The 23,753-nt window shown below is 36.3% G+C and overlaps 2 protein-coding genes across 4 annotated transcripts in view; one reads left to right on the top strand and one right to left on the bottom strand.

Moving 5' to 3' along the window:
* Positions 1 to 23,753, bottom strand: part of IFT74 (intraflagellar transport 74) — a 116,406-nt gene that overhangs the window by 74,466 nt on the left and 18,187 nt on the right. Inside the window, exons 9-13 of the mRNA XM_002708044.5 lie at positions 9,209 to 9,347; positions 6,874 to 6,936; positions 5,053 to 5,196; positions 3,016 to 3,056; positions 937 to 1,016 (exon numbers count right to left, since the gene is read on the bottom strand). Of these exons, the coding sequence (XP_002708090.2) occupies positions 937 to 1,016; positions 3,016 to 3,056; positions 5,053 to 5,196; positions 6,874 to 6,936; positions 9,209 to 9,347 (467 nt within the window). The remainder of the gene's footprint in view (positions 1 to 936; positions 1,017 to 3,015; positions 3,057 to 5,052; positions 5,197 to 6,873; positions 6,937 to 9,208; positions 9,348 to 23,753) is intronic.
* Positions 12,239 to 23,234, top strand: LRRC19 (leucine rich repeat containing 19). 3 transcript variants are annotated; one of them, XM_008251135.4, is made up of 6 exons: positions 12,242 to 12,350; positions 14,282 to 14,375; positions 18,575 to 18,661; positions 19,986 to 20,499; positions 21,771 to 21,956; positions 22,760 to 23,234. In XM_008251135.4, exons 3-6 carry the CDS (start codon positions 18,584 to 18,586, stop codon positions 23,086 to 23,088), a joined length of 1,107 nt encoding a protein of 368 aa, XP_008249357.2. In that variant the 5' UTR covers positions 12,242 to 12,350; positions 14,282 to 14,375; positions 18,575 to 18,583; the 3' UTR covers positions 23,089 to 23,234. The 3 variants fall into 3 exon arrangements, with proteins under 3 accessions (XP_002708091.2, XP_008249357.2, XP_069909169.1); XM_002708045.5 differs by lacking the exon at positions 14,282 to 14,375 and having other exon boundaries at positions 12,239 to 12,350; XM_070053068.1 differs by lacking the exon at positions 12,242 to 12,350 and having other exon boundaries at positions 14,237 to 14,375.

The following is a 23,753-nucleotide window of genomic DNA, read 5'->3' as shown; positions in this document are numbered from 1 at the left end:
TATTCCTTTTTATATATGTTGACGCTCAAAGAAGTTAAGGAATTTACTCAGTGTCCAGCCCAGATATGAAATCAATCCATAGTAGCTAACAATATTATTCAAAAATCAAGAAAAAGTATAAATAAAATCAACGAAAGATCATAAAATTGAAGCAAAAATTAATTTAGACATAGATCACTCTTTTCCCTTTCTATGAATATTTCTTTAACCAGAATAGACACATACACATATACTGTTATATCATACCTAACGCAAAAGAACATACCGTCAATTATTGATATACAAGGTATACTAATTGGTTGGCAGTTGAACTATGATTAAAGTGCTATAAGGAAATCTGTATTTCTTCATTTATGAGGGAGGAACTAGGTAGGCAACTTTAATGACCAGACTCCTCCGTCAAAATACATAACACCATATCTCTCCAAACCCCACCTCAAAACTTCCATTTGCTCAGACCCCAAGCTTTCACAGGTGTTCTGGTCCCTATACTGGTTCTTCAAATCTCTCTGCTGCAGAGAGTAGGACAGATTATCAGGATTAATCAGTGTTTCCCATCTCATTACTGGGCCCCCAGGGGAAGTAATTATTTCAGGATTATTTGTGAATTTTGTGACTTGATCCTTACCCTCTCCAGCTCTACCAACTACCAGTTAATAAGTAGCTGATTGTATTGAGGAACTAAGGAATCTGTGACAACTTTAAATCATCTAACTTCCTTTTTTTTTTTTAAAATAAATTCTTAGTGTTTTGTAATAATACTAATTTTGTAATACTTTTGTAGTAATGCAAATTTGGTAATAATACGTATTTTAGTAAAATTTAATAATATAATAAAGAATTACATAAGAAACATCAGATAGTTAAATAGCTAATACTACACCAATATTTCTATGTATCTATTAATCTAGATTTTAAAAATACCAGAAATGTTACCTTGGTGTTCCTCTAAATCCATATCAAGTTGTCTAATTTCTTCATTAAACTGATTTATTTTGTCTTTTATATCTGTTAACCTGTTGAAAATATTATTTAATAAATTAAGAAGATAATGTAGAAACTCCTAATGATGATTTTAGGACATCTTTTCAAAGACACATAAACAACATGTAGAAATAATATGCCCCATGCTGAGGACAACACTACAAATTTAGAGAAAAAAATCTTTTCTAGATCTTTCTGCATAATACATACTTGGAATACAAGTATATTACAGGAACATTAGATTGCCCAACTTTAACAGCAGACCATGTCCCACCTTCCTCTGAGTGTGATTTGCAATATGAAAATGAAAAGTCCTTAGAAATTTTCTTTTAGTAGGTTTATATAATTAGACTCAAAAATTAGAAAGAAAGGGAAAAGAAAATCTCACTAGAAGATTATACAGGTTAAAATATTAACACAAAGCAGTTATACTTATTACAAAGCTATAGTAATCAAGACAATACAGTACTGGCATAAAAATAAATTTATATATCCATGGACTAGAATCAGGAGTCCAGAAATAAGCTTGTATGTCTATGCTCAACTGATTTTGAACCACTTTGAAATTTTTTACGAATCATACATCTGATAAAGGAATTGTATCTAGAATATGTAAAGGACTTTTACAGGTCAATAATAAAAACAAGCCTACTTTAAAAAGCAAATGACCGGCCGGCACCGTGGCTCACTAGGCTAATCCTCCACCTTGTGGCACCGGCACACCAGGTTCTAGTCCCGGTCGGAGCGCCGGATTCTGTCCTGGTTGCCCCTCTTCCAGGCCAGCTCTCTGCTGTGGCCAGGGAGTGCAGTGGAGGATGGCCCAAGTGCTTGGGCCCTGCACCTCATGGGAGACCAGGAGGAAGCACCTGGCTCCTGCCATTGGATCAGCGTGATGCGCCGGCCACGGTGGCCATTGGAGGGTGAACCAACGGCAAAGGAAGACCTTTCTCTCTGTCTCTCTCTCACTGTCCACTCTGCCTGTCAAAAAAAAAAAAAAAAAAAAAAAAAAAAGCAAATGACCTGAATAAACATTTCTGCAAAGGAGATATACATATATAAGACCAATAAGCACAAGAAAAGAAGCTCAACATCATCAGCCTCAGGGAAACGAGAATCAAAACTAACAAGATTAACACCAAATGCTCATTAGGATGGCTTTAATAAAAAAGATAATAACGAGTACAAGTGAGGAAGTGGAGAAACTGGAATCCTAACATCTTGCTGGTAGAAGTGTAAAATGGTACCGCTGCTTTGGAAAAGAGTCTGGAAGTTCCTCAAACAGTTAAACATAATGTTGCCACATGAGCCAGCAGTTCCATATATACACAAAAGCAGCAAAAAGCTATCTCAAGACAAAAATTTGTACACAGATGTTCATAGCAGCAAGATCCTTAACGACCAAAATATAGGAAACAACAGAAATGTCCATCAAGTGATGAATCAATAAATAAAATATGGTCTGTACAATGTAATATTCTTTGACAATAAAAAGAAATGAAACATTAATACATGCTATAACACAGATGACTTGAAAACATTATGCTAAGCAAAAACATCCAAACATATAAGAAACTGCATTCATTGTATGATTCTATTTATATGAAATGTCAGAATAAACAAATCTATAGAGATATAAAGTAGACTGAGCTGGGAGAGGAGTGAGGATGGATGGTTATAGGATATTGGGTTTTATGTTTTTTGTTTTTTTAAATGAACTGTTGTACAATTGCTGGAGGTGATAGTTATATATTTCTGAATACACTAAAAACCTCTGAATTACATCTTAAAACATGAATTATATGGTATAACTATCTTAAGTTGTTTAAAAAATCAATTGTACTATGCATTGGCTCTTAATTAAATACTCAGCAAAATATTTAAAGTATATTAAATATATATTAAATGCTACATCAATATTATCAAAGCAAACCACAGAAAGTAAAACTGTAATAATATGCACTTTTATAGTTTTAGAATGTAATTTAAAAGATGAGAAATGGGTGCAAAATGTCATAGTATGAAGGTACTTACTGTCTCTCCATGCTGGCTATTTCCTGATTATCTTCTTTAACCTAAAAACATAAAAAGAAAATAGTATTTAAAGAATAACCATTATGGGGTCAGTGCTGTGGCACAGTGGGTAAAGCTGCTGTCTGCAGTGCCCACATCCCATGTGGGGTACCAGTTCAAGTCCCCGTTGCTTCATTTCTGATCTAGCTCCCTGCTAATGCACCTGGAAAAGCAGCAGAGGATGGCCCAAGTGCCTGGTGCCCTGCACCCACATGGGAGACCCAGATGAAGATCCTGGCTCCTGGCTTTGATCTGGCCCACCTTTGGCCTTCGTGGCAATTTGAGGAGTGAACCAGTGGATGGAAGATCTCTATCTCTGCCTCTGCCTCTCCTTCTCTTTCAAAAAAATAAATGTTTTTTTAAATTTAAATTAAAATTTTAAGGAAAAAAGAATAACCATTATTAGACTATCTTGAAGAGAATTTCCTTCTAGAGTATGTTGTACTAAAACGTCAAATCTCATCTCTTTCTTGAAACCTATTTCTTAGAATTCCACCTTTGAAATTAAAGGTACATTACTAAGAAACTATTCACAGATTCTTTCCTCCTTTTTTAAAGAAAGAATAATTAATAACAGATATATCCATATCTCTCCACAACATAACAGGTTAACACATCTTCAAATCTGGATGTTGATAGGTATCTACAATTTCTTATTTTTCTTTTTAAAGATTTATTTATTTATTTGAAAATCAGAGTTACTCAGAGAGAGAAGGAGAGGCAGAGAGAGTCTTCCATCCATTGGTTCACTCCCAAATTGGCCACAATGGCTGGACCTGCATCGATCCAAAGCCAGGAGCCAGGAGCTTCATCCAGGTCTCCCACGAGGGTGCAGGGGAACAAGGACTTGGGCCATCTTCTACTGCTTTCCCAGGCCACAGTTTGTTTTTTTTCCAGATAGCCGGATCAGAAGTGGAGCAGCCAGGACCTGAATTGGTACCCATATAGGATGCCAGCACTGCAAGCAGTGGCTTACCTGCTATGCCACAGTGCTGGCCCTGGCACTACAATTTCTGAGACACCTCCCTCCACCTTTTCAAGGTAGAGTTGACAGTTAGCAAGCCCAGTTAAATCTGAATTTCACATATGAGTAACTTTTAAGTACATATTTACTACATAATATTGGAATATCCTTGCCATTCTTACATATATGTTTTTACTAAAGGATTATTCATTGCCTACCTAAAATTTTACTAGCCAAAGTATGTTTTATTTGGCAGTTCTACCTATGATCCCTCTCTCCTTCCTTTCCAAGAGTTCAGAGGTTTCAGATTTTAATAACTTTCTGGAATCATTCTAATACTTAAATAGTCCATGAATTGATCACTAAAGTTGTTTCATACTCGTGGGTTAAATATAAGAGTACAAAGGAGTTCCTGACTGGAGTTGTACCAAAATATATACGTAGTTCTCCTTAACATCAAACAGTCAGTGTGTTTCAGAATAAACAAAAAATGCTATTTATAACTTAGAGCTAAACTGAAGCCAGTCTGAGGACAGTAAGAAAGCTAGTGAATATATATATATATATACACACAACTTTGTGATACATTATAATTATATAGGATACTTTAATTCCATTTCCTTCATTAAGGCACTAACAGTAAGTATCAGAAATCATTTTTAGCCTTGAGACACTTCATTTTCTGAATACGAAGCCCAAAACTAGTAATGGAACATGTCTTTAAAAAGATGACCTAAAGATTTAATGATCAAAGAGATTCACATTTTCCTAATAAGTTTCTAAAACATGAAAAAATGGTCATAAAATATAAAGACCACAAAAAATCAGATTTAACCCCAAAACTAATTTATTAGGAAAATAACTTTTATCTAAATTTTCTTAATAAAGTATTTCATATTCATTTAGATAAGGTCACTTTTGCAATTTTTTAAGACAACAAGGTTATTGGCTTTCTGTTTAATTCATATTCCTTAAATAAAACAAATCAACACATGAGCCAAAATCTGACAAATAAGTATGTCTGTTTTTCCTACTTGCTTAAGTAATCTCTCTCTCTCTTCCATTGGTGAACCCATATTCTTATCTTCTGCAATCATTTGATCTCGATGGGATTCCAACTCATAAAGTTTTTCATGCAGTAATACAGCCTCCTGTTTTATCTGGGAGTGTGCTATTTCCTAAAGAACAAAAAGGGAAAAGTTTAATTATTTTTTAATAAAAATTTGTTCTCAAATAAGTTTCAGTTTATAAGAAAAAGGATAAATTTAAATTACTTGCATCTTGAAATATAAATAACAAATATCCTTGGTATTCAATAATGCTATAAGCATATTATTAAATGGTAGAATAAAAATAAATCTCTGTATACTTCATAACCTATTTTCAGTCTAAGATTCAGAAGAAATTGGAAGCCTTAGTTTATTTTATTTTCTTAACATGACACCTGAAAAAATACAGAACACCTCTACCAGTGGGAGGATAAAAGAAAAATGTCAAAATGTTATATACAACTTTAACCACAATACCTTATTCAAAGCCCAAAGAAATGATCTCTAAAGGAAGATCCTTCCCCATGAATAAGTCATAGATATACTTTTACACAATGTTATGGATTGAAATGTGTCCACCCCAAAATAGGTTAAAGTCCTAACCTCCTAAACCTATGAATTTGACCTATTTGGAAATAGACTTGGCTCCCTGCCACCCATGTTGCTCACAACAACCTAGCCTAGCCCTGGCTGTTGTAAGCATTTGGGGAGTGAGGCAGTAGAAAAAAGATCTCTATTTCTTTCTCTGTCTCTGCCTGTCTCTTTGCCTTTCAAATAAAAATGTTAATAAATAAAAATTCTCAAAAAGAAGGCCGATGTTTGGTGCAGTGGCTGTGATGTCACTCTGAATTACCAGCATCCCATGTCAGAGTACATGGCTCAAGTCCCAGCTACTCTGCTTCCAATCCAGCTTCCTGCTAATTCACATCCTGGAAGGCAGCAGATGATGGGTCCCTGCCACTCATATGGGACACCTAACTGAGTTCCAGGCTGCTGATATTGGCCTTTCCCATTATCAACTGTTGTGGCATTTGGGGAGCGAACCAGGGGCTCTCTCACTCTCTGCCTTTCAAATAAAAATGAAAATAAAATTTTAAATCAGTAAGAAAAATATGCAAGCTTTAAAATCCATAAAGCAATGAACTTATCTCTCCCCCTCTTCATTTTTTTTAGCCTCTTGTATATGTGTTTTTTTTTTTTTTTTTTTTTTTTTTTTTTTGACAGGCAGAGTGGACAGTGAGAGAGAGAAACAGAGAGAAAGGTCTTCCTTTTGCCGTTGGTTCACCCTCCAATGGCTGCCGCGGCTGGCGCATCGCGCTGATCCAAAGCCAGGAGCCAGGTGCTTCTCCTGGTCTCCCATGTGGGTGCAGGGCCCAAGCACTTGGGCCATCCTCCACTGCACTCCCTGGCCACAGCAGAGAGCTGGCCTGGAAGAGGGGCAACCAGGACAGAATCCGGCGCCCCGACCGGGACTAGAACCCGGTGTGCCGGCGCCGCAAGGCGGAAGATTAGCCTATTGAGCCACGGCGCCGGCCATTGTATATGTGTCTTTAAATTACTGCTAGATTTTTGCAAGTCCTACCTGGGCAGAAGGATTTATACATGGTAGGGACTCAATAACTGAATCTAATTTCTTACAAAACTTAAGTAATCTTTGTGGTCCAGAATAAGAAGAAAAATTATTGAACTCCCCTATTAATAAATACTAAATAAACGTGCTCTTGACTGAGATCCATTCATATAGCTAGCTGAATTATCTTTCATAGCTGAGTGATACAAGAACACTTATTTGGTTTTATACTTAACAGTTTCCAGGCTCTCTTTTTTCATGTTCAGTGAATCTAGTTGTTGCTGAAGTGTATCTAATTCCTAGAAGTAAACAGGAAGAAAATATAAATACAAATACAAATTATACTGAGAATAATTTTTCTCTCCATTTCTCAACATTTCAAATATACGGATATGACAAAGAAAATTTTATAAGCACCTTAGTTGATGTATTGTATTTTGATTAGAATTTATTAATAATTCATTATTTCTATTTTTGCCAATTTCTTTGATTATTCCTAAAAACCTTGCCAGGTATCTTCAAGTTAGTTGAAAGTAGACAGACTTTACTGTGTCCTGAGAACATTAAATATCAAAATCTTTCCAACTAATGATGTCATTTTTAAAAGTTATAATTGTTAACCATGTTTTCGTCTACTTTATTTTAGAGCCAAGACCTGTATTATACACATATACACACAAACACACATATAAAATGGTTCAAATCTGGGATGAAACTCTTACATTGATCAAGATTAACCATATTTGGAGCCACAGCTGTGGTGTAGAAGGCTAAGCCCCCACCTGCACTGCCAGCATCCCACATCGGTGCTAGTTTAAGTCCTAGCTGCTCCACGACTGATCAGCTCTCTGCTATGGCCTGGGAAAGCAGTAGATGATGGCCCGATTACTTGGGCCCTTGTACCCATGTGGGAGATTCAGATGAAGCTTCTGGCTCCTGGCTCCTGGCTTTGTGGCCATTTGGGGAGTGAACCAGCAGATGGAAGATCGATTCTCTCTCTCTCTCCCTCCTTTTCTCTCTCTCTCTCTCCTTCTATCTCTGTATATCTTCCTTTTAAATAAATAAATAAATCTTTTAAAAAAGACTAACCGTATTTTGGTAGCTTGGCATTTCTATAATTGTATTTCTTTATAAATCATGTGTAAGATAAAAAGTCATACTACATTGCCATTGAAGGAATGTCTGAGAAACTAAAGCTATATTCCTTATTGGCATTTATGGGGCTTAATTCCATGCTGACCTTTAGGTTAGGACCATCTCACCATTATGACTGAATATTGGGAGAATTCTCAATAGCCCTTCAGCAGGCACTTAAAGCTTTATTTTGAGTAACATGATTGGGGCAATAGCCATTCAAATTGAGGAACCTAGCAGTTGAAAGGTTTGCTGTTTCTCAGGATGAAGGAAATAGAAAGAAATTAAGTATCCATATGGCTGTGTTCTATGAAGACTTTTACTGTTTCCACTAAAAGTTTATTAAAATATGCAAGTGTTTTCGTATATCTTCGATATGTGAAAGTGAAGGATGCATAGAGCTAAACAAATAATAATTTCAGGAAAAGCTAGATCATTATGAGCACCAAAAAAGTTTAGGGGAAGCTGTCATTGTAGTGCAGGTGCTTACATTGTCCCTGCAATGCTAGCATCTTTTATGAGCTCTGGTTCAAATGAAGTTTTCTAGATGGACACTTCTCAGGTTTTTTTTTGTTTTGTTTTTTTTTTTTTTTAGAGTTATTTATTTATTTAAAGTCAGAGCTACAGAGAAAGGGAGAGACAGGGAAATCTTCCCTCTACTGGTTCATTTCCCAGATGGCAGAAATGGCCAGAGCTTGGCCAGGCCAAAGCCAAGAGCCAGGAGCTTCATCTAGGTCTCCCCCATGGGTTGCAGGGGCCCAAACACTTGAGCCATCTTCCACTGTTTCTCCCAGTCCATTAGCAGGGAGCTGGATCGGAAGTGGAGCAGATGGGACACTAACCAGTGCCTACAGGATGCCAGTGTGCTACAATGCCAGACCCTCAAGTGTTTTTTTTTTTTTTTTTTTAATATCTATTTAATTTTAGTGTTTGTAAGCCAGAGTTAGAGAGACAGGAAGACAAAGAGAGATTGATCTCCCATATTCTTCCATCTGCTGGTTCACTTCCCAGATGGCAGGGGCTGGGCCAGGCTGAAGCCAGGAGCCTGGAACTCATCTAGCTCTCCCACATGGGTGCAGGGGCCCAAGGACTTGAGCCATCTTCTGCTGCTTTCACAGGAGCAGTAGCAGGGAGCTAGACTGGAAGGGGAGCAGTAGGACTCAAACTGGTGCTCATATGGGATGCTGGCACTGCAGCCCATGGCTTAATCTTCTGTGCCACCATGCTGGCCTCCCTACTCCCACCCTTTTTTCTTTCTTTCTTTCTTTTTTTTTTTTTTTTAAGAAAAACTTCTTAAGTTTAAATGTCCATATGAACCAGCTGGAAATCTGTTCAAACCAAGACTGATTAGTAGGGGGTAATCAAACTCTGGGGATTCTGAGAGTCTTCAGAAGGTACTTCAGCTGGAAAAGTGGACACAGTTGTAACAAATATTACCTGCAACAATTTGTCATTTGTGGTTTTCATCTCTATGTATTTGACTTGTTTTTCAGGAGACATATCCTTGATAATGCCATCTGCGGCTTGTTTTTCTTGCTCAATTTCTTCTTCTACACTTCTAATTTGTTTTTCTTTCCTGAAATCAAAAGCATGCAGTATCTTGTGACTATATTGAAGAAAAAAGCATCACATGGTTTTACTCAGATAATGGTTTCAATTTAATGAGATTCTTAAATATATTCAACAACAGTGTGTGACTGAAAACTCCTTACATTCATACAAAAGAATTTCTATTTGATCTGTATGAAATTTAGCTAAGTCAGGATAGACTTACATCTTTCTCTCCTCCAGGTTCTTCCTTACTCACCATTTTAGGTTACTAATAAAACATCAAGTTTATCACAGGAAATCCCTAAGGGTTTGTACACATGAGGATGTACTTAAAATTTTTGTTACTATATTCCCCAAATGACAAACCAGGGTTAATTATCCTTTAGCAATAAAATTCTTTAAACAAGTGAAATCTCGTATAGCAGGTTGCCATGTAAATGATGTAAAGCAACACAGCTCTCAGTGAACTGGGGAGTATGAAGACCAGTAGAGCAATATGGTTTTTAAAAAAATCATACATTTAGGTTAATATGCTTTGCATAAATTCCCCTTGCTGCTTTAATTAAAACGAGTATTTGACTAAATATTGTTATAGTTTAATATTGTAAAATAATAAACTAGTTTTCCTAAAAATGTAACTAGAATATTACAAATAATGTAAAAGCAATATTCATGAAATCACTTAGAAAAAAACCTTTTTTTATATGATGATGGGAAATTACAAATGACACATTACTTAAGTTATGTAATGTCCATTATAAATAGGAAAGAGGAAATCTGAGAGAAAAAGATGTAAGAAGATGTGAGACACCACTTACGTAAATACATCAAAATTTACTTATAAAAAGCCTGACTGAACATAAATACTCAATAACAAGATCAATAAATTTCTATCTTTGGTTTCAAAATTTCATTAATTTCTCACTATTTACTTTCACTCACAGATAATTTTTACAGTTTCACAATTGCTAGCTAAGCCCTGAAGATTCATATATACCCTCACACGCTTCACAGTCATTCTTAAAAAAAAAGGAAAGGATTTATTTATTTATTTATTTATTTGAAAGGAAGAGTTACGGGGGAGGGGAGAGCAAGCGAGAGAATCGATTTTCCATCTGCTGGTTCACTCCCCAAATGGTCCCAATGGCCAAAGCTGGACCCATCCAAAGCCAGGAGCCAGGAGCTTCTTCCAGGTCTCTCACGTGGGTATAGGGGCCCAGCAGGGAGCTGGATTGGAAGAGGAGCTGCTGGGACTCAAACTGGCATCCACATAGGATGCCAGCACTGTGGGTGGCAGCTTTACCCACTAAGTCACAGCACCAGTTCCCACAGTCATTCTTTACTGCTAGAATAAATAACCTAAAACTCGGAAAATTCTTTGCAAACAACATCTCGTAATAACTAAATTGTGGTGCAGCAAGTTAAGCTTTGCTTTGGACACCTAAAAATGTCAGTTTGAGTCCCAGTTCCTCTGCTTCCAATCCAGATTCCTGATAATACAACTGAGAAAGCAGCAAATGATGATCCAAGTACTTTGATTCCCTGCCCCCATGAGGGAGACTTGCAGTTCCTGGTTCCTGGCTTCCTCCTGGCCCAGCTCTGGCTATTCAAAGAAGTTCAGAAGTGACCTAGCATGATGGAAGAATTTTGTTTCTTCCTCTCTGTCACTCTGCCTTTCAAATAAATAAGTCTTTTTAAAAATACCTAAATAAAAGATGAACACCATGACACAGATAACTTAGAATTTTGATTTATTTTTGTCTCACTGTTGAATAGTGAATGAGGTCTTTAGTGTGAACTTCTATTATTATAGTATAGCAAATATGTTTGAATTGCTGAAATTTATGTGGGTATACGGGCTCACAGAACTTTAAAGCAAAATATATCACCCATTTTAATCTCTGCTTCATGAAATAAGGAGAATAAAATCCCACAGAAATTAATCTTTTGGAACTCATCTTAAACTTCATGATTATTCACTACTAACAATATTTCTTTCTATTTCCTACTACATTAGAGCTAATGGTTAAATGAGGACTAATGTTGGAGAGTATTCCATTTTACAAAGGGGAAACTATAGCACAAGTGGGCAACTAATTTTCTGAAGGCCATATGATGGCCAACTGCCAAGTCTCTTTATGCTTCAAGTACTTTCCTCTTCTTCTAACTTGGCAGGAAAAAAAAAACAACTGATGATGCCATAAAAAAAGTAAATCACAAAGTTGAACTCCATGAAATACAAAACTTGGTGATATCTTTTTAATTTAAATCTTCTAGTACTGTGGTGCAGTGGGTTAAGCCAGGGTAAGGTTAAGGACTGGGGCCAGTTTCGTGGCATAGCGTGCTAAGCCTCTGCCTGTGGCACTGGCATCCCATAGGGGCACTGGTTCCTGTCCTCTTCCGATCCTACAGCTCCAACCGTTGCAACCATTTAGGGAGTGAACCAGTGGATGGAAGACCTTTCTCTCTGTCTCTGTCTCTCTCTGTCTAAAACTCTACCTCTCAAGTAGATCAATAAATCTTAAAAAAAAAAAAAAAAAAGGGAGAGAGAGAGAAAGTTAAGGCTCAATCCCAGCCATTGTGGCCATTTAGGGGTGAACCAGTGGTCTACCTGTCAAATAAATGAATAAATATTTTTAAAAGACACAAAATACCTGTAAGACTAATGGAAATTAGCAACAATGTATCTTTCAAAAGTATGCATTCTCAATATTATATACCTTATGTCACAAAGTAAAATTGTTAATATTTTAATAAATTTTGAAAAGCAGTTAACATACACAAAGTCAAAGCAAACTGCCTTATTTGTTACATGAAAAAAGTCAAAGATGACTTTAAGGAATTATTCTTCTAGTCAATCTTTTGCTAAGGAAGTCTAGCTATTTTTTTTTTATTACCTGTTCATTAGGTACAAAGGTTAAAACAAAGTGAATTACAATCATATGACATACTTTTGTTTTATGGTGTAGAAGAAACAGGATAAACTGCTTTAGTACACCAGTCTCAGAAGCAAAAGAAAAAAGTAAAGGTAAGATCCTATATATTTGTAGGTTTGGTGGTGGTTGTTGAATTTTTAAACAGAAAGTAATTATATTTTAAGTTCGTTAAGTCTATACAATCTTTGCCTTTAATAAATGAGGAAAGAGTATAAGATATGAGTATATTTTCAAATGATCTACCTCAGAAATAATATAAACCTATGAGGCCGGCGCCGCGGCTCACTAGGCTAATCCTCTGCCTAGCGGCGCCGGCACACGGGGTTCTAGTCCCGGTTGGGGCGCCGGATTCTGTCCCGGTTGCCCCTCTTCCAGGCCAGCCCTCTGCTGTGGCCAGGGAGTGCAGTGGAGGATGGCCCAGGTGCTTGGGCCCTGCACCCCATGGGAGACCAGGAGAAGCACCTGGCTCCTGCCATCGGATCAGCGTGGTGCGCCGGCCGCAGCGCGCTGGCCGCGGCGGCCATTGGAGGGTGAACCAACGGCAAAGGAAGACCTTTCTCTCTGTCTCTCTCTCTCACTGTCCACTCTGCCTGTCAAAAAAAAAAAAAAATATATATATATATAAACCTATGAGAAGGACAAGAATCTCAAATAAGGTTAGAATACCATACAATTGTTTCTCTTTAGGAAAGAAAAATGGTTTAATCTAGCCAATGAAGTTTATAAGATCTTTTTATTATTTTGAAATGTTAACCACAAGACATTTTGAGGTGACATTACTCTAAAAACCAATTTGCAAGATGAATAGAAGACTGGTAACTTTTGAAGCTGGGTAATAATTATTCTCTTCACCTAAGTTTCTTTCTTGAAAATTTTCATTACTAAAAAGCTTTTAAAGTTTCAAAAAATTCTATAAAATAGCTTCAGAAGAAAAGTTAATTGTGAATCATTAATATCTTCTCCAAATATGCTAAAATGACATAAATATCTAAAATACTTAGTGTCAAAACTATACACAGATTTTATTTTCAAAAATTACAGCATCTTTTTATTACACACAATAATTTATTACACACAATATTACACACAATAATATAAATAAAAGCTACTAAGAAATTGCACTGAAACATTATTAGTAAGAACATTATTTCTTTTTACAATAGCTATCATTTCCTTTTTATGTAAAGCTCTTTTTCCCTTCTGTAATGTACACTGCTGGCTATGTTTTGTGCTCTTAACTTTGTGAAATAACTAAAAACAAATTCCTTTTTCTATTTTTTATTAGTTCCTATGTAATCACTAAATTTAAATTCAAATGTTATTTCAAAATAAATTTAAAATTGAGAAACCAATTCCAAAAGGGAAAAAAGGCAAGAGGAACTGTCCTTTTTTAAAATCAGCTTTTTGAATAGGGTAAATTGACTACTTAACAATTTCTAGATAATCTACTGACTAACTACTCTGCCAATCTATTTTCTTTAACACAAACAATAATGGTTGTAAATGCTTTCGCTTAGGGATTTATTCAGTGTCATGATGGTCAATATTCATCCTCCTCTGCCAGACTCTTCTTTGACACCCCAAAGACATACAAATACGTGGAAACCCCCAAAGACAGTGTAGATATGGGTATTTCAGTTTTCCACCCAATAAAGCTTTACATTTCTTCAGTGCCTTCTTGTGCCTAATATACTGTTTCTAATTCTGAAATTATCACAAAGAAAAAATTATTTTTTAATCCTTATAATTTCATTTCCTTAGCATATTAGAGAAAACACTATTAAATAGATGATAAAATAACACATATTAAATATAAAATCATCCTCTATATTTGTTTCCTCATAGGTCACAGTCTCATCATGCCCCCTTTACCTTCCTCATCTGTTCCTATTCTATATCACCTCTTTCCTTAAATCTAGTGAATTTTCTTAGTAATCTATTGTTTCTAACCACCCCATCCAAATTTGCTTATGAAAAAACAGCACTTCTCCTCCTTTATTCACTTCTCCTCACTTATCACCAGAGACATCAGTAAGAACTTTACCAGGCTACCAGGAAATAACAAAACAAGCCACTGAAGAGGTTGTACACCAACTCCTAGAGATCATTAAGCACAGGTAAACTATCTTTTGTAAATGATTTAGGCATCCCCCTTCTGTGAGCAAAGGTCTGGAATAAGTGATAGCTTGAACTCATTCTGGCTCTAAAAGGGATTCTATTAATATCTACATGCAAGCTGTATAAACGCTACAAGGCAAAGTTGCTGATTTAACAATCAAAGACAGAGGGAGGAGAATAAGCCAAAGCAGATCAACAAAATGAAGGCAATGAAGAAACACTGACTAGAACAGACCAGCATTGAAAAAAAAAAAAAAAAAAAGAAAGAAATTTTCAATTCCCAACTTGACTCTCACTGGGATTAAACATGACAATAGGTCTGATCTGATTTCATCATCATTTTAAAAAAATCATCTATTATTTTTCACTTTATGTTTCTGTGTGGGAGCAAACTGTTGAAATACTTACTTAAGGTATACTAAGCTGATCTTCTGTATATTAAGATAATCGAAAATGAATCTTGATGTGAATGGAAGGGGAGAGGGAGTGGGAAAGGGGAGGGTTGTTGGTGGGAGGGACGGTATGGGGGGGGAAGCCATTGTAACCCATGAGTCGTACTTTGGAAATTTATATTCATTAAATAAAAGATAAAAAAAAAAAAAAAAAAAAGAAATAACAACACATTTCCCACTCTTTTTTTTTTTTTTTTGGACAGGCAGAGTGGACAGTGAGAGAGAGAGAGACAGAGAAAGGTCTTCCTTTTCCGTTGGTTCACCCCCCAACGGCTGCTAGGGCCAGCGCACTGCGCTGATCCAAAGCCAGGAGCCAGGTGCTTCTCCTGGTCTCCCATGAGGTGCAGGGCCCAAGCACTTGGGCCATCCTCCACTGCCTTCCCAGGCCACAGCAGAGAGCTGGACTGGAAGAGGAGCAACTGGGACAGCATCCGGCTCCCCAAATGGGACTAGAACCAGGTGTCCCAGCACCGCAGGTGGAGGATTAGCCTAGTGAGCTGCAGCGCCAGCCACATTTCCCACTCCTAAGTGGGTGACAGACTTCAGTAACTTTAAGGGAGTCTTACTCACTGTGATTAGTTTTTTCTAGTTCCTGCTCTGATGGAATATACTTTCCTTAAAATGCATAAGTAACAAATGATGCAAGAAAGCTCAAAAAACTACATTTTAGGCGACTCCTAAAGATTATATCTTTATAAATTACCCACTGGCAGAAGGGTTTATAATGTTGACTTTAAGAAAGCAGAGGTAGAGAAAGAAGAAACATCAAGGTTATGAATAAAATGGTTATATGGAAAGTATTTAGCAATAAGAGTATACTACAATAAATGGCAATTTCAAGCTAAAGATGGCATGTTGAATTCACCTACTAATTTTGACTCTTGTCCAAAACCTGACTAAAATCAACATAAAAGGCACAAAAATTAAATAATAAGGTATAAACTAACAAGGACAAAGAGAACAGAAAAGGAAGCAAGAACAACAAAACTAGGAAACCACAAAGTTAACAGTTGAATGGAAACTGACTGGAAAGGAAAATTCTTCCAAGCCAGCAAATAGAAAAGCTCAGAAGCCACTTGGTTTAGATTGCAGAAACTCTAAAAGGTCTAAAACTTTGGCAGTGCTAGGTATTCTGGAAGTAGAGGAGAAGGGATTCATTCCTCCCTGCCTCTGCTCAGACAGATAATGTTCTTCCCTTACATTGAGAAGATTAGAAGACTTTATTCCCTATATGGAGAAATGAAACAAAAGGAATCTGAGCAATAGAGAGAAGTGAGAACAGGGACACTTATGAAGGTAAATTAAATTTGACACAACAAATATTAATATACATCAACATTTTTTTAACCATTCAGCTCTCAGAATGTTGGTCAGATAGTAGAGTAGAAGAGGCATATATAAAAAAGTTCTACAGTCTACAAGATCCATACAAACATACAGTCCAATGAGTGTTTTACTCACCCACTCTTACAGATAAACCAAAAACAAAACACTGACTCATACAAAGAAAGCCAACAAACAAAGCAAGTACAAAATAAAATGGAAACCTAGAAACTGAGAACATAAAGACTATTTAAATAAAACCATAAAAGGCACAAGAAACAATAAGAAACATGAGAACATTCATGCAACAGAATACTACTAAAGAAAATATTCAGGGCCAGTGCTGTGGCATAGTGGGTAATGCAGCTGCCTGCAGTGCCAGCATCCCATATGAGTACTGGTTCGAGTTCTGGCTGCTCCTCTTCCAATCCAGCTCTTGTCAATGGTCTGGGAAAGCAGTGGAAGATGGCCCAAGTCCTTGGGCTCCTGCACCTGCATGAGAGAACTGGCTCAGCTCAGCTCTAGCCATTGCGGCCAACTGGGGAGTGAACCAGCGGATGGAAGACCTCTTTCTCTCGCTCTGCCTCTCCTTCTCTCTCTCTGTGTTAACTTTGACTTTCAAATAAATAAATAAATCTTTAAAAAAGAAAATATTCAAAGAATAAAAAGAGCTCTTAGAAGTAAAAAAGGACTTACAGGAAAAATAACACTTTAATAGAAAACTTTGAAGATATAATTGAAGATGCATCCCAAAATGCAGAGAAATACACACCAAGATGAAATGTAGAAGAGTAAGGATAAAAAATTATAAAACTGGGGCAAGCATTTGGCCAGCAGTTAAGACGTCACTTGAGATGCCCATAATCCATTTAAGAGTGCCTGGGTTAAAATCCCAGGTTCGGTTCTGATTTCAGCTTCCATAAAATGCAGACCCTGGAAGGCAGCAGGTGTTGGTTCAAGTAGTTGAGTCTCTGCCACCCACATGAGAAATCTGGGTTGAGATCCTGGCTCCTGAATGAACCAGCAGACAGGAGCAGTGTGTTTTGTGTGTGTTTATGTGCATGTGCGTGCACGTGTGTGTGTGAAGAAGAAGAAAGAAGAGGAAAATCAGTCCTTGAAGTCCAATATCCAACTATGGAAATTAGAAGAGAAGAGAGAAGGGAGAAGGGAGAGGAGAGAAGGGAGGCGAGGAGAGGGGAGGGGAGGGAAAGGGAGGGGAGGTGAGGGAAAGGGAGGGGAGGTGAGGGAAAGGGAGGGGAGGGGAGGGGAGGGAGGAGAGGGAGGGGAGGGGAGGGGAGGGAGGGAGGGAGGAAGGAAGAGAGAGAGAAAGAAAAGAAAGAAAAGAAAGAAAAGAAAGGGAAAGGGAAAGGGAAAGGGAAAGGGAAAGGGAAAGGGAAAGGGAAAGGGAAGGGAAGGGAAGGGAAGGGAAGGGAAGGGAAGGAAAGGAAAGGAAAGGAAAGGAAAGGAAAGGAGAAAGGAAAGGAAAGAAGAAAGGAAAGGAAAGGAAAGGAAAGGAAAGGAAAGGAAAGGAAAGGAAAGGAAAGGAAGAAAAAGAAAAAGGAAATGATGAGGAAAATCATCTATATCATCAATGGAATAATTCAGAAAATTTTCATGACCAGAAGGACATGGCTTCTGGATTGAAAGGGTCAACCAAGAACCCAATTTAACGGAATCTCAGAAAGATACAGGATCATGCAATTTCAGAATATTCATTTTATAAGCTTTGAAGGTAAAGATAATTTACATAAAAGATAAAGAATTAGAATGAGATGGCATCACACTTCCTAACAGTAACAATGAAACCCAAAGACAATAGGACAAAGCCATCAATATTTTGAGGGAAAATTATCTCCCAACTAGAATTTGATTTCTAGTCAAAAATATCTTTCTAGATCTAAAAAAAATTCCTTTTTATGCTAGATCTCAGGAAGTTATGAAGTTGCATTGAAATAAGACAATAAATTAAGACATGGCATTCTAGAAAACAAAAATCTTCTAACAGGCAGAAAAGAATCTCCATGATGACAGCAGAAGTCAACAGTTGTGTAGGTCTACCAATCAGTTCCTCTAAATTAGAAAACAACAGCAGGTTATAAAGGAGAAATATTTTTAAGCAGACAAAACACATTCTTCTGGACTTTGTTTTATGCATATATATTAAAAAATTTTAAATGTAGAATCACTTAACTAACTTTGAAGCCCCTTTCAATATATCAAGGAACTAATCAGATACCCTAAAAAATACTGAGCTCTCATTCTCCAAAGGGCTTTCTAGTTAAGAGTCATGTGTAGGGTTGGTGAGCAGCTGTGTAATGTTCCACATTTTACAAAAAAAAAATTTTTAAAGAGAAAAAAATGTCTCTAATAATCTCTAGAGTTCTAGTCTCCTCCTGAGATGAAAACACTCTCTTTTCTATCAGGCTTGAGATATGAAAATCACATGCATCACCATCTCATTTTGGCTAGTCTCCATGCTACTACTGGACAAGAGCCAGACTTCTGAAACAGTAAGTTTTTACAATGAAGGTAGTCAAAATGTTTTAATGGTATGCTTTTTGTATATATAGTTAAATATCCCAAGTTAAAAAAAAAAAAGGGGGCTATCAAAACTCAAAAATCGTGTACATTCAAAAATCTACGATCTCTAAGCCAGACTCTAATTTGCCAAAAGCAGTCTTCATTTATAAAAACTGAATCCTTTAAAAATTAAGGAGAAATCTCGGCCGGCGCCACGGCTCACTAGGCTAATCCTCTGCTTTGCGGTGCTGGCACACCGGGTTCTAGTCCCGGTCGGGGCGCCGGATTCTGCCCCGGTTGCCCCTCTTCCAGGCCAGCTCTCTGCTGTGGCCAGGAAGTGCAGTGGAGGATGGCCCAAGTGCTTGGGTCCTGCACCCCATGGGAGACCAGGATAAATACCTGGCTCCTGCCATCGGATCAGCGCGGTGCGCTGGCTGCAGCGCGCCGGCTGCGGTGGCCATTGGAGGCTGAGCCAAAGGCAAAGGAAGACCTTTCTCTCTGTCTCTCTCTCTCACTGTCCACTCTGCCTGTCAAAAAAAAAAAAAAAAAAAAAAAAAAAGGAGAAATCTCTAAATTTTCATTACTAAGTCAGAGACCAGTTTTAAGACATTAAAAACCACAGTCTAAAATATAGGAAATTTTTCAAAAAGTCATGTATTTATAAGAAAAACTGCTCGTTTTACATTATTCTTGGGGGTCCATTCCAACTACACATCACACAAAACAAGAATTATTTATTTGAATCTACATCCACATAAGAAAAGTACTTCACATTTTCTTTCTCATCAAATCCAAACAAAGATCAATTTCTGATAGAAAACAAGTATTTCCTTTTAAAACACCAAATTTTGAGCTGTTAATTCTACAAAGTTATCTACTAGATATTATTTCATAATTATTTAATTTCATAATTAATTTGATTAATGTTATTAGCTCTGATTGTTTAGATAATTTCCTCATTATAAATTCCAATCTTGCATACTAGAATATTAAATAAAAGCAAGCTAACAGAATTGTTATTTATCACGTAATACAAAGAGACATGGGAATATAACAATATTCTGTTAGTAATGATTACACATAATAAACTAGTCTCCTGTCTTGATTGCATCAGAATTTCCTTAATCATGAGTATTTCATCCCAACAAATGAAGAAACATTCTACCTTTCATACTATAATACCAACAGATTAGATAGCAGATTTTTTTCCCAAAATGATTTTCTCCCAATGTCTGAGTGCTTAGATATGAAATCGTGGGAAATTGTTAATATTTTTCCCAACTAACGCATTTCTAATATTTTTTTCTTTTTTAGGAAATCAAATGTAATTTCACTGAAAAGAATTATTCTTTGATTCCAGTGGATATCAATAAAGATGTTACTATACTTGATCTCAGTTATAACCAAATTACTCTCAACATTACAGACACAAAGGTTCTACAGAAGTATTCTTCACTCACTGAGCTCTACTTGATGGAAAATAATATTACTATCTTACATAATAATAGTTTCCGAAGCCTCTCCAATCTAAAAATTTTAAATATTTGTAAAAACTCCATCTATGTAATTCAACATGATGCATTTGTAGGCTTGGATAAACTCAAACAGTTGTATCTATGCCAAAATAAAATAAAACAACTGAATCCTCATATATTTGTGCCTCTAAAAACCCTGACACTTCTGAGTCTACAAGGCAATTTCTTAAGTTATTTTGACGTACCACAACTATTTCATCTGGAATTAATAATGTTATATGAAAATCCATGGAACTGCTCCTGTAGTATATACAATTTGCAGAACTGGTTGAACACATCAAATGTGACACTAGGTAAGTGTTCAAATCAAAACCAAGATGTGGTTAACTTTTGGTGTTCTACCCCAGAAAAATCTCTCATTTAATGTTTCCTGAAAAAAGGAAACTACTGGGGCCAGCATTGTAGCACACTGAGTTAAACCACTACTTAGGACTCTCACACCCCTTATCAAGGTGCCAGTTCAAGTCTTAGCTACTTGGCTTCCTATCCAGATCCCTGCTAATGTACCTGGGAAGCAGCAGATGATGTCTCAAGTACACGGGTTCCTGCCTCCCACATGAGAGACCAAGATGGAGCTCCTGGCTTCTGGCTTTTGCCTGGCCCAGCTCCCACTGGTATAGCCATTTGGGGAGTGAATGCCAGTGAATGAAAGATTTTTCTTTTTTTCCCTTCCCCTCTCTCTCTGTCACTGTGCCTTTCAAATAAATAAATATAAATACTCTTAAAAACAATGAAAATTAAAAAGGAAATGATTTCCACTTAAGGGAAACTAAAGAAAAACTTAACTAAAAATTGCAGAATAGATGTCTTCCCTCCAAGAAAAAAACAAAACTAAATGTAATATATACATATATATATATGATACTTGTCACTTCATGTATTAAATTTACAGACTCAATAGATATGACTAAATTTCTTTCTCTAAGTATTTTGTTTATTCTTGGAATATCTTGTCACAGAGATGAAAATAGGTGTCCTACTTTGTTAATTGCACACCATGCTCTGCCATAAAATCTTTACTAACACAAACTAAACACTAAACAGATACATTTAAACTGTATTTAGAAAACAACATGGGGCCAGCGCTGTGGTGCAGTGGGTTAACACCCTGGCCTGAAGTGCTGGCATCTCATATGGGTGCCGGTTCTAGTCCTGGCTGCTCCTCTTCCGATCCAGCTCTCTGCTATGGCCTGAAAAAGCAGCAGAAGCCCATGTAGGAGACACCGAGGAGGCTCCTGGCTTTGGATCGGTGCAGCTCCGGCCGTGGCGGCCAACTGGGAAGTGAACCATCAGATGCAAGACCTCTCCTCTCTCTCTCTGCCTCTCCTTCTCTCTGTGTAACTCTGACTTTCAAATAAAAATAAATAAATAAATCTAAAAAAAAAAAAGAAAACAACATAACAAAATAGGGATGTACATAATTTCTGCATTGTGTTGTTAGGCAGGGAAGTAAGAGTATCTTATGTACTTAAAATAATGACAGATAAGTCAAAAATCCTGGATAAAAATTATAATATGTTAATCATTTTTATTTCCTATAATAATCTTTATTCTTTCTTATTAGAAAATGAGAACATCACCATGTGTATCTACCCAGATACCCAGAAGAGCTACAATATCAAAACAGTACCCCATGCAGCTGAATGCTCAAAATTCACTTCATCTGTAATGGAAGACCTTTATATTAATTTTCAGTTCATTAGCAACTCAACATTTAATAGCTCTCTGAATAACTTAACAGGAAATTCAGGTAAGGTACTAGTTTGAAAGACTAGTAATGCTGAAAGTATCAAATTGAATAAACTTAAGTAGCTCTCTTTATCTTTCTCCATCTTGAATTCTATAAACAATGTAAAAAAACAATTCTTAATCTAAACAAAAGATTTACAAAATACTGGGATTCCAACCTAGGCTCTGCAAGGTACCATCCAAATGCCACTGTGTATTATTTAACTTTTCTGAGCCTTCATTTTAACCAGCTATGTCACAATTCTTAATGACTGTGAATCAATAATTGTTTTAGATGAATGGATAACACCTGAAAAGACAGGTAGAGACTGAATATCCCTTACCCAAAATGCTTGGGATCACTTGCGTTTTGAATCTTAATTTTTTATTTTGGATGTTAGACTATCTGCACATGCATAGGAATGCGACCCAAGGATAAACAAAAAATTAACTTATATTTCATATAAACTTAAACACATTTTTTAAATGATACTTTTAGTGCATCTGCATTTTGACTGTGACCCTTCACATGAGTTCAGGTGTGGAATTTTCTACTTGTAGCATCATGTGTCAGTTCTCCAAAAGTTTTAGATATTGGAGTATTTCAGATTTGGGGATTTGGAATGTTCAAATTGTAGTTATAGTTAAAAGAAATGGGTTCTTTCACAATATGAAGCACCTTTTACTTATTGTAGTTTTACTTTTGCCTAAATAAAACTATAATGCACGTTCACTTACTGGGGAATATTAGGACATGTGATTTTGATTATGATATTTTTGTCAATTTAACAAAATCTCTCTCCATTTCTCTTTCTACCATTTAAGAACATGAACCTCTTGGAAAAAGTTGGGCATTTCTTGTTGGTGTTGTTATCACTGTACTGATTACTTCACTCCTTATTTTTATGGCTATCAAATGCCCAATATGGTATAATTTTCTAATTAGTTACAACCATCATCGCCTGGAAGAACATGAAGCAGAAACCTATGAAGACGGTTTTACTGGAAACCCAAGTTCTCTTTCACAGATACCAGATACAAACTCTAAAGATACTATAGTGATATTTGAACAACTGCATTCATTTGTGATAGATGATGATGGGTTTATTGAAGACAAATATATAGATACCCGTGAATTACGTGAAGAAAATTAATTTTCTAAGTTTGATTTAAAAAATATTATCAGTCCACTTAAAATTTAGAGATGGAGATTCTGAACCAAACAATAGCTAGTAGAGCTTTACATAAATTAGAACATACATAAATACCCTAAAATTATGTTTTTCTCATTGTTTTAAGCAAGAAGTCCAAATATAGTAGTAGCTAACACTCTTGGATGTAACAGTCTATAATACCAGCAACATTATTCTTAGCAGTATTCAGGAGACCACAGAGTCTAGTAAAGGAAATTATCCAAGAATTATAACAGATTCTCATGTAACAGATATTTGACGTAATATGTATTAACATTATACTAAAGTTCAAATCAGTGAAGAAATAAAGTTTTTGGACTTAAGCCATTATAGGTCAAAGTAACGAACAGAGATAGCTTAAGCTATGTACTATATACGATCAACTTTATGCTCACAGAGTGAATTCCTGGAGTTGAAGAATATTTTTAAAAATAGCTCCTGAATTAGCAAAATAAATTTTCTTAAAATTTAGTAGTAGTTTAAAACACAGGAATAGTGTTCAGGAAAAATCCCTAGTAGGTTAATTATGATTTCAGTGATACACAATGTCGTCATAAAACATGATCACCACAATTTAATATCATGTTGGCTTCCAAAGTGGGCATCACAATGATGTATGAATCTTG

The sequence above is a fragment of the Oryctolagus cuniculus genome, chromosome 1 (assembly GCF_964237555.1).
Source record: "Oryctolagus cuniculus chromosome 1, mOryCun1.1, whole genome shotgun sequence".
Lineage (NCBI taxonomy): Eukaryota > Metazoa > Chordata > Mammalia > Lagomorpha > Leporidae > Oryctolagus > Oryctolagus cuniculus.
This window is presented reverse-complemented; position numbering and strand designations above follow the sequence as displayed.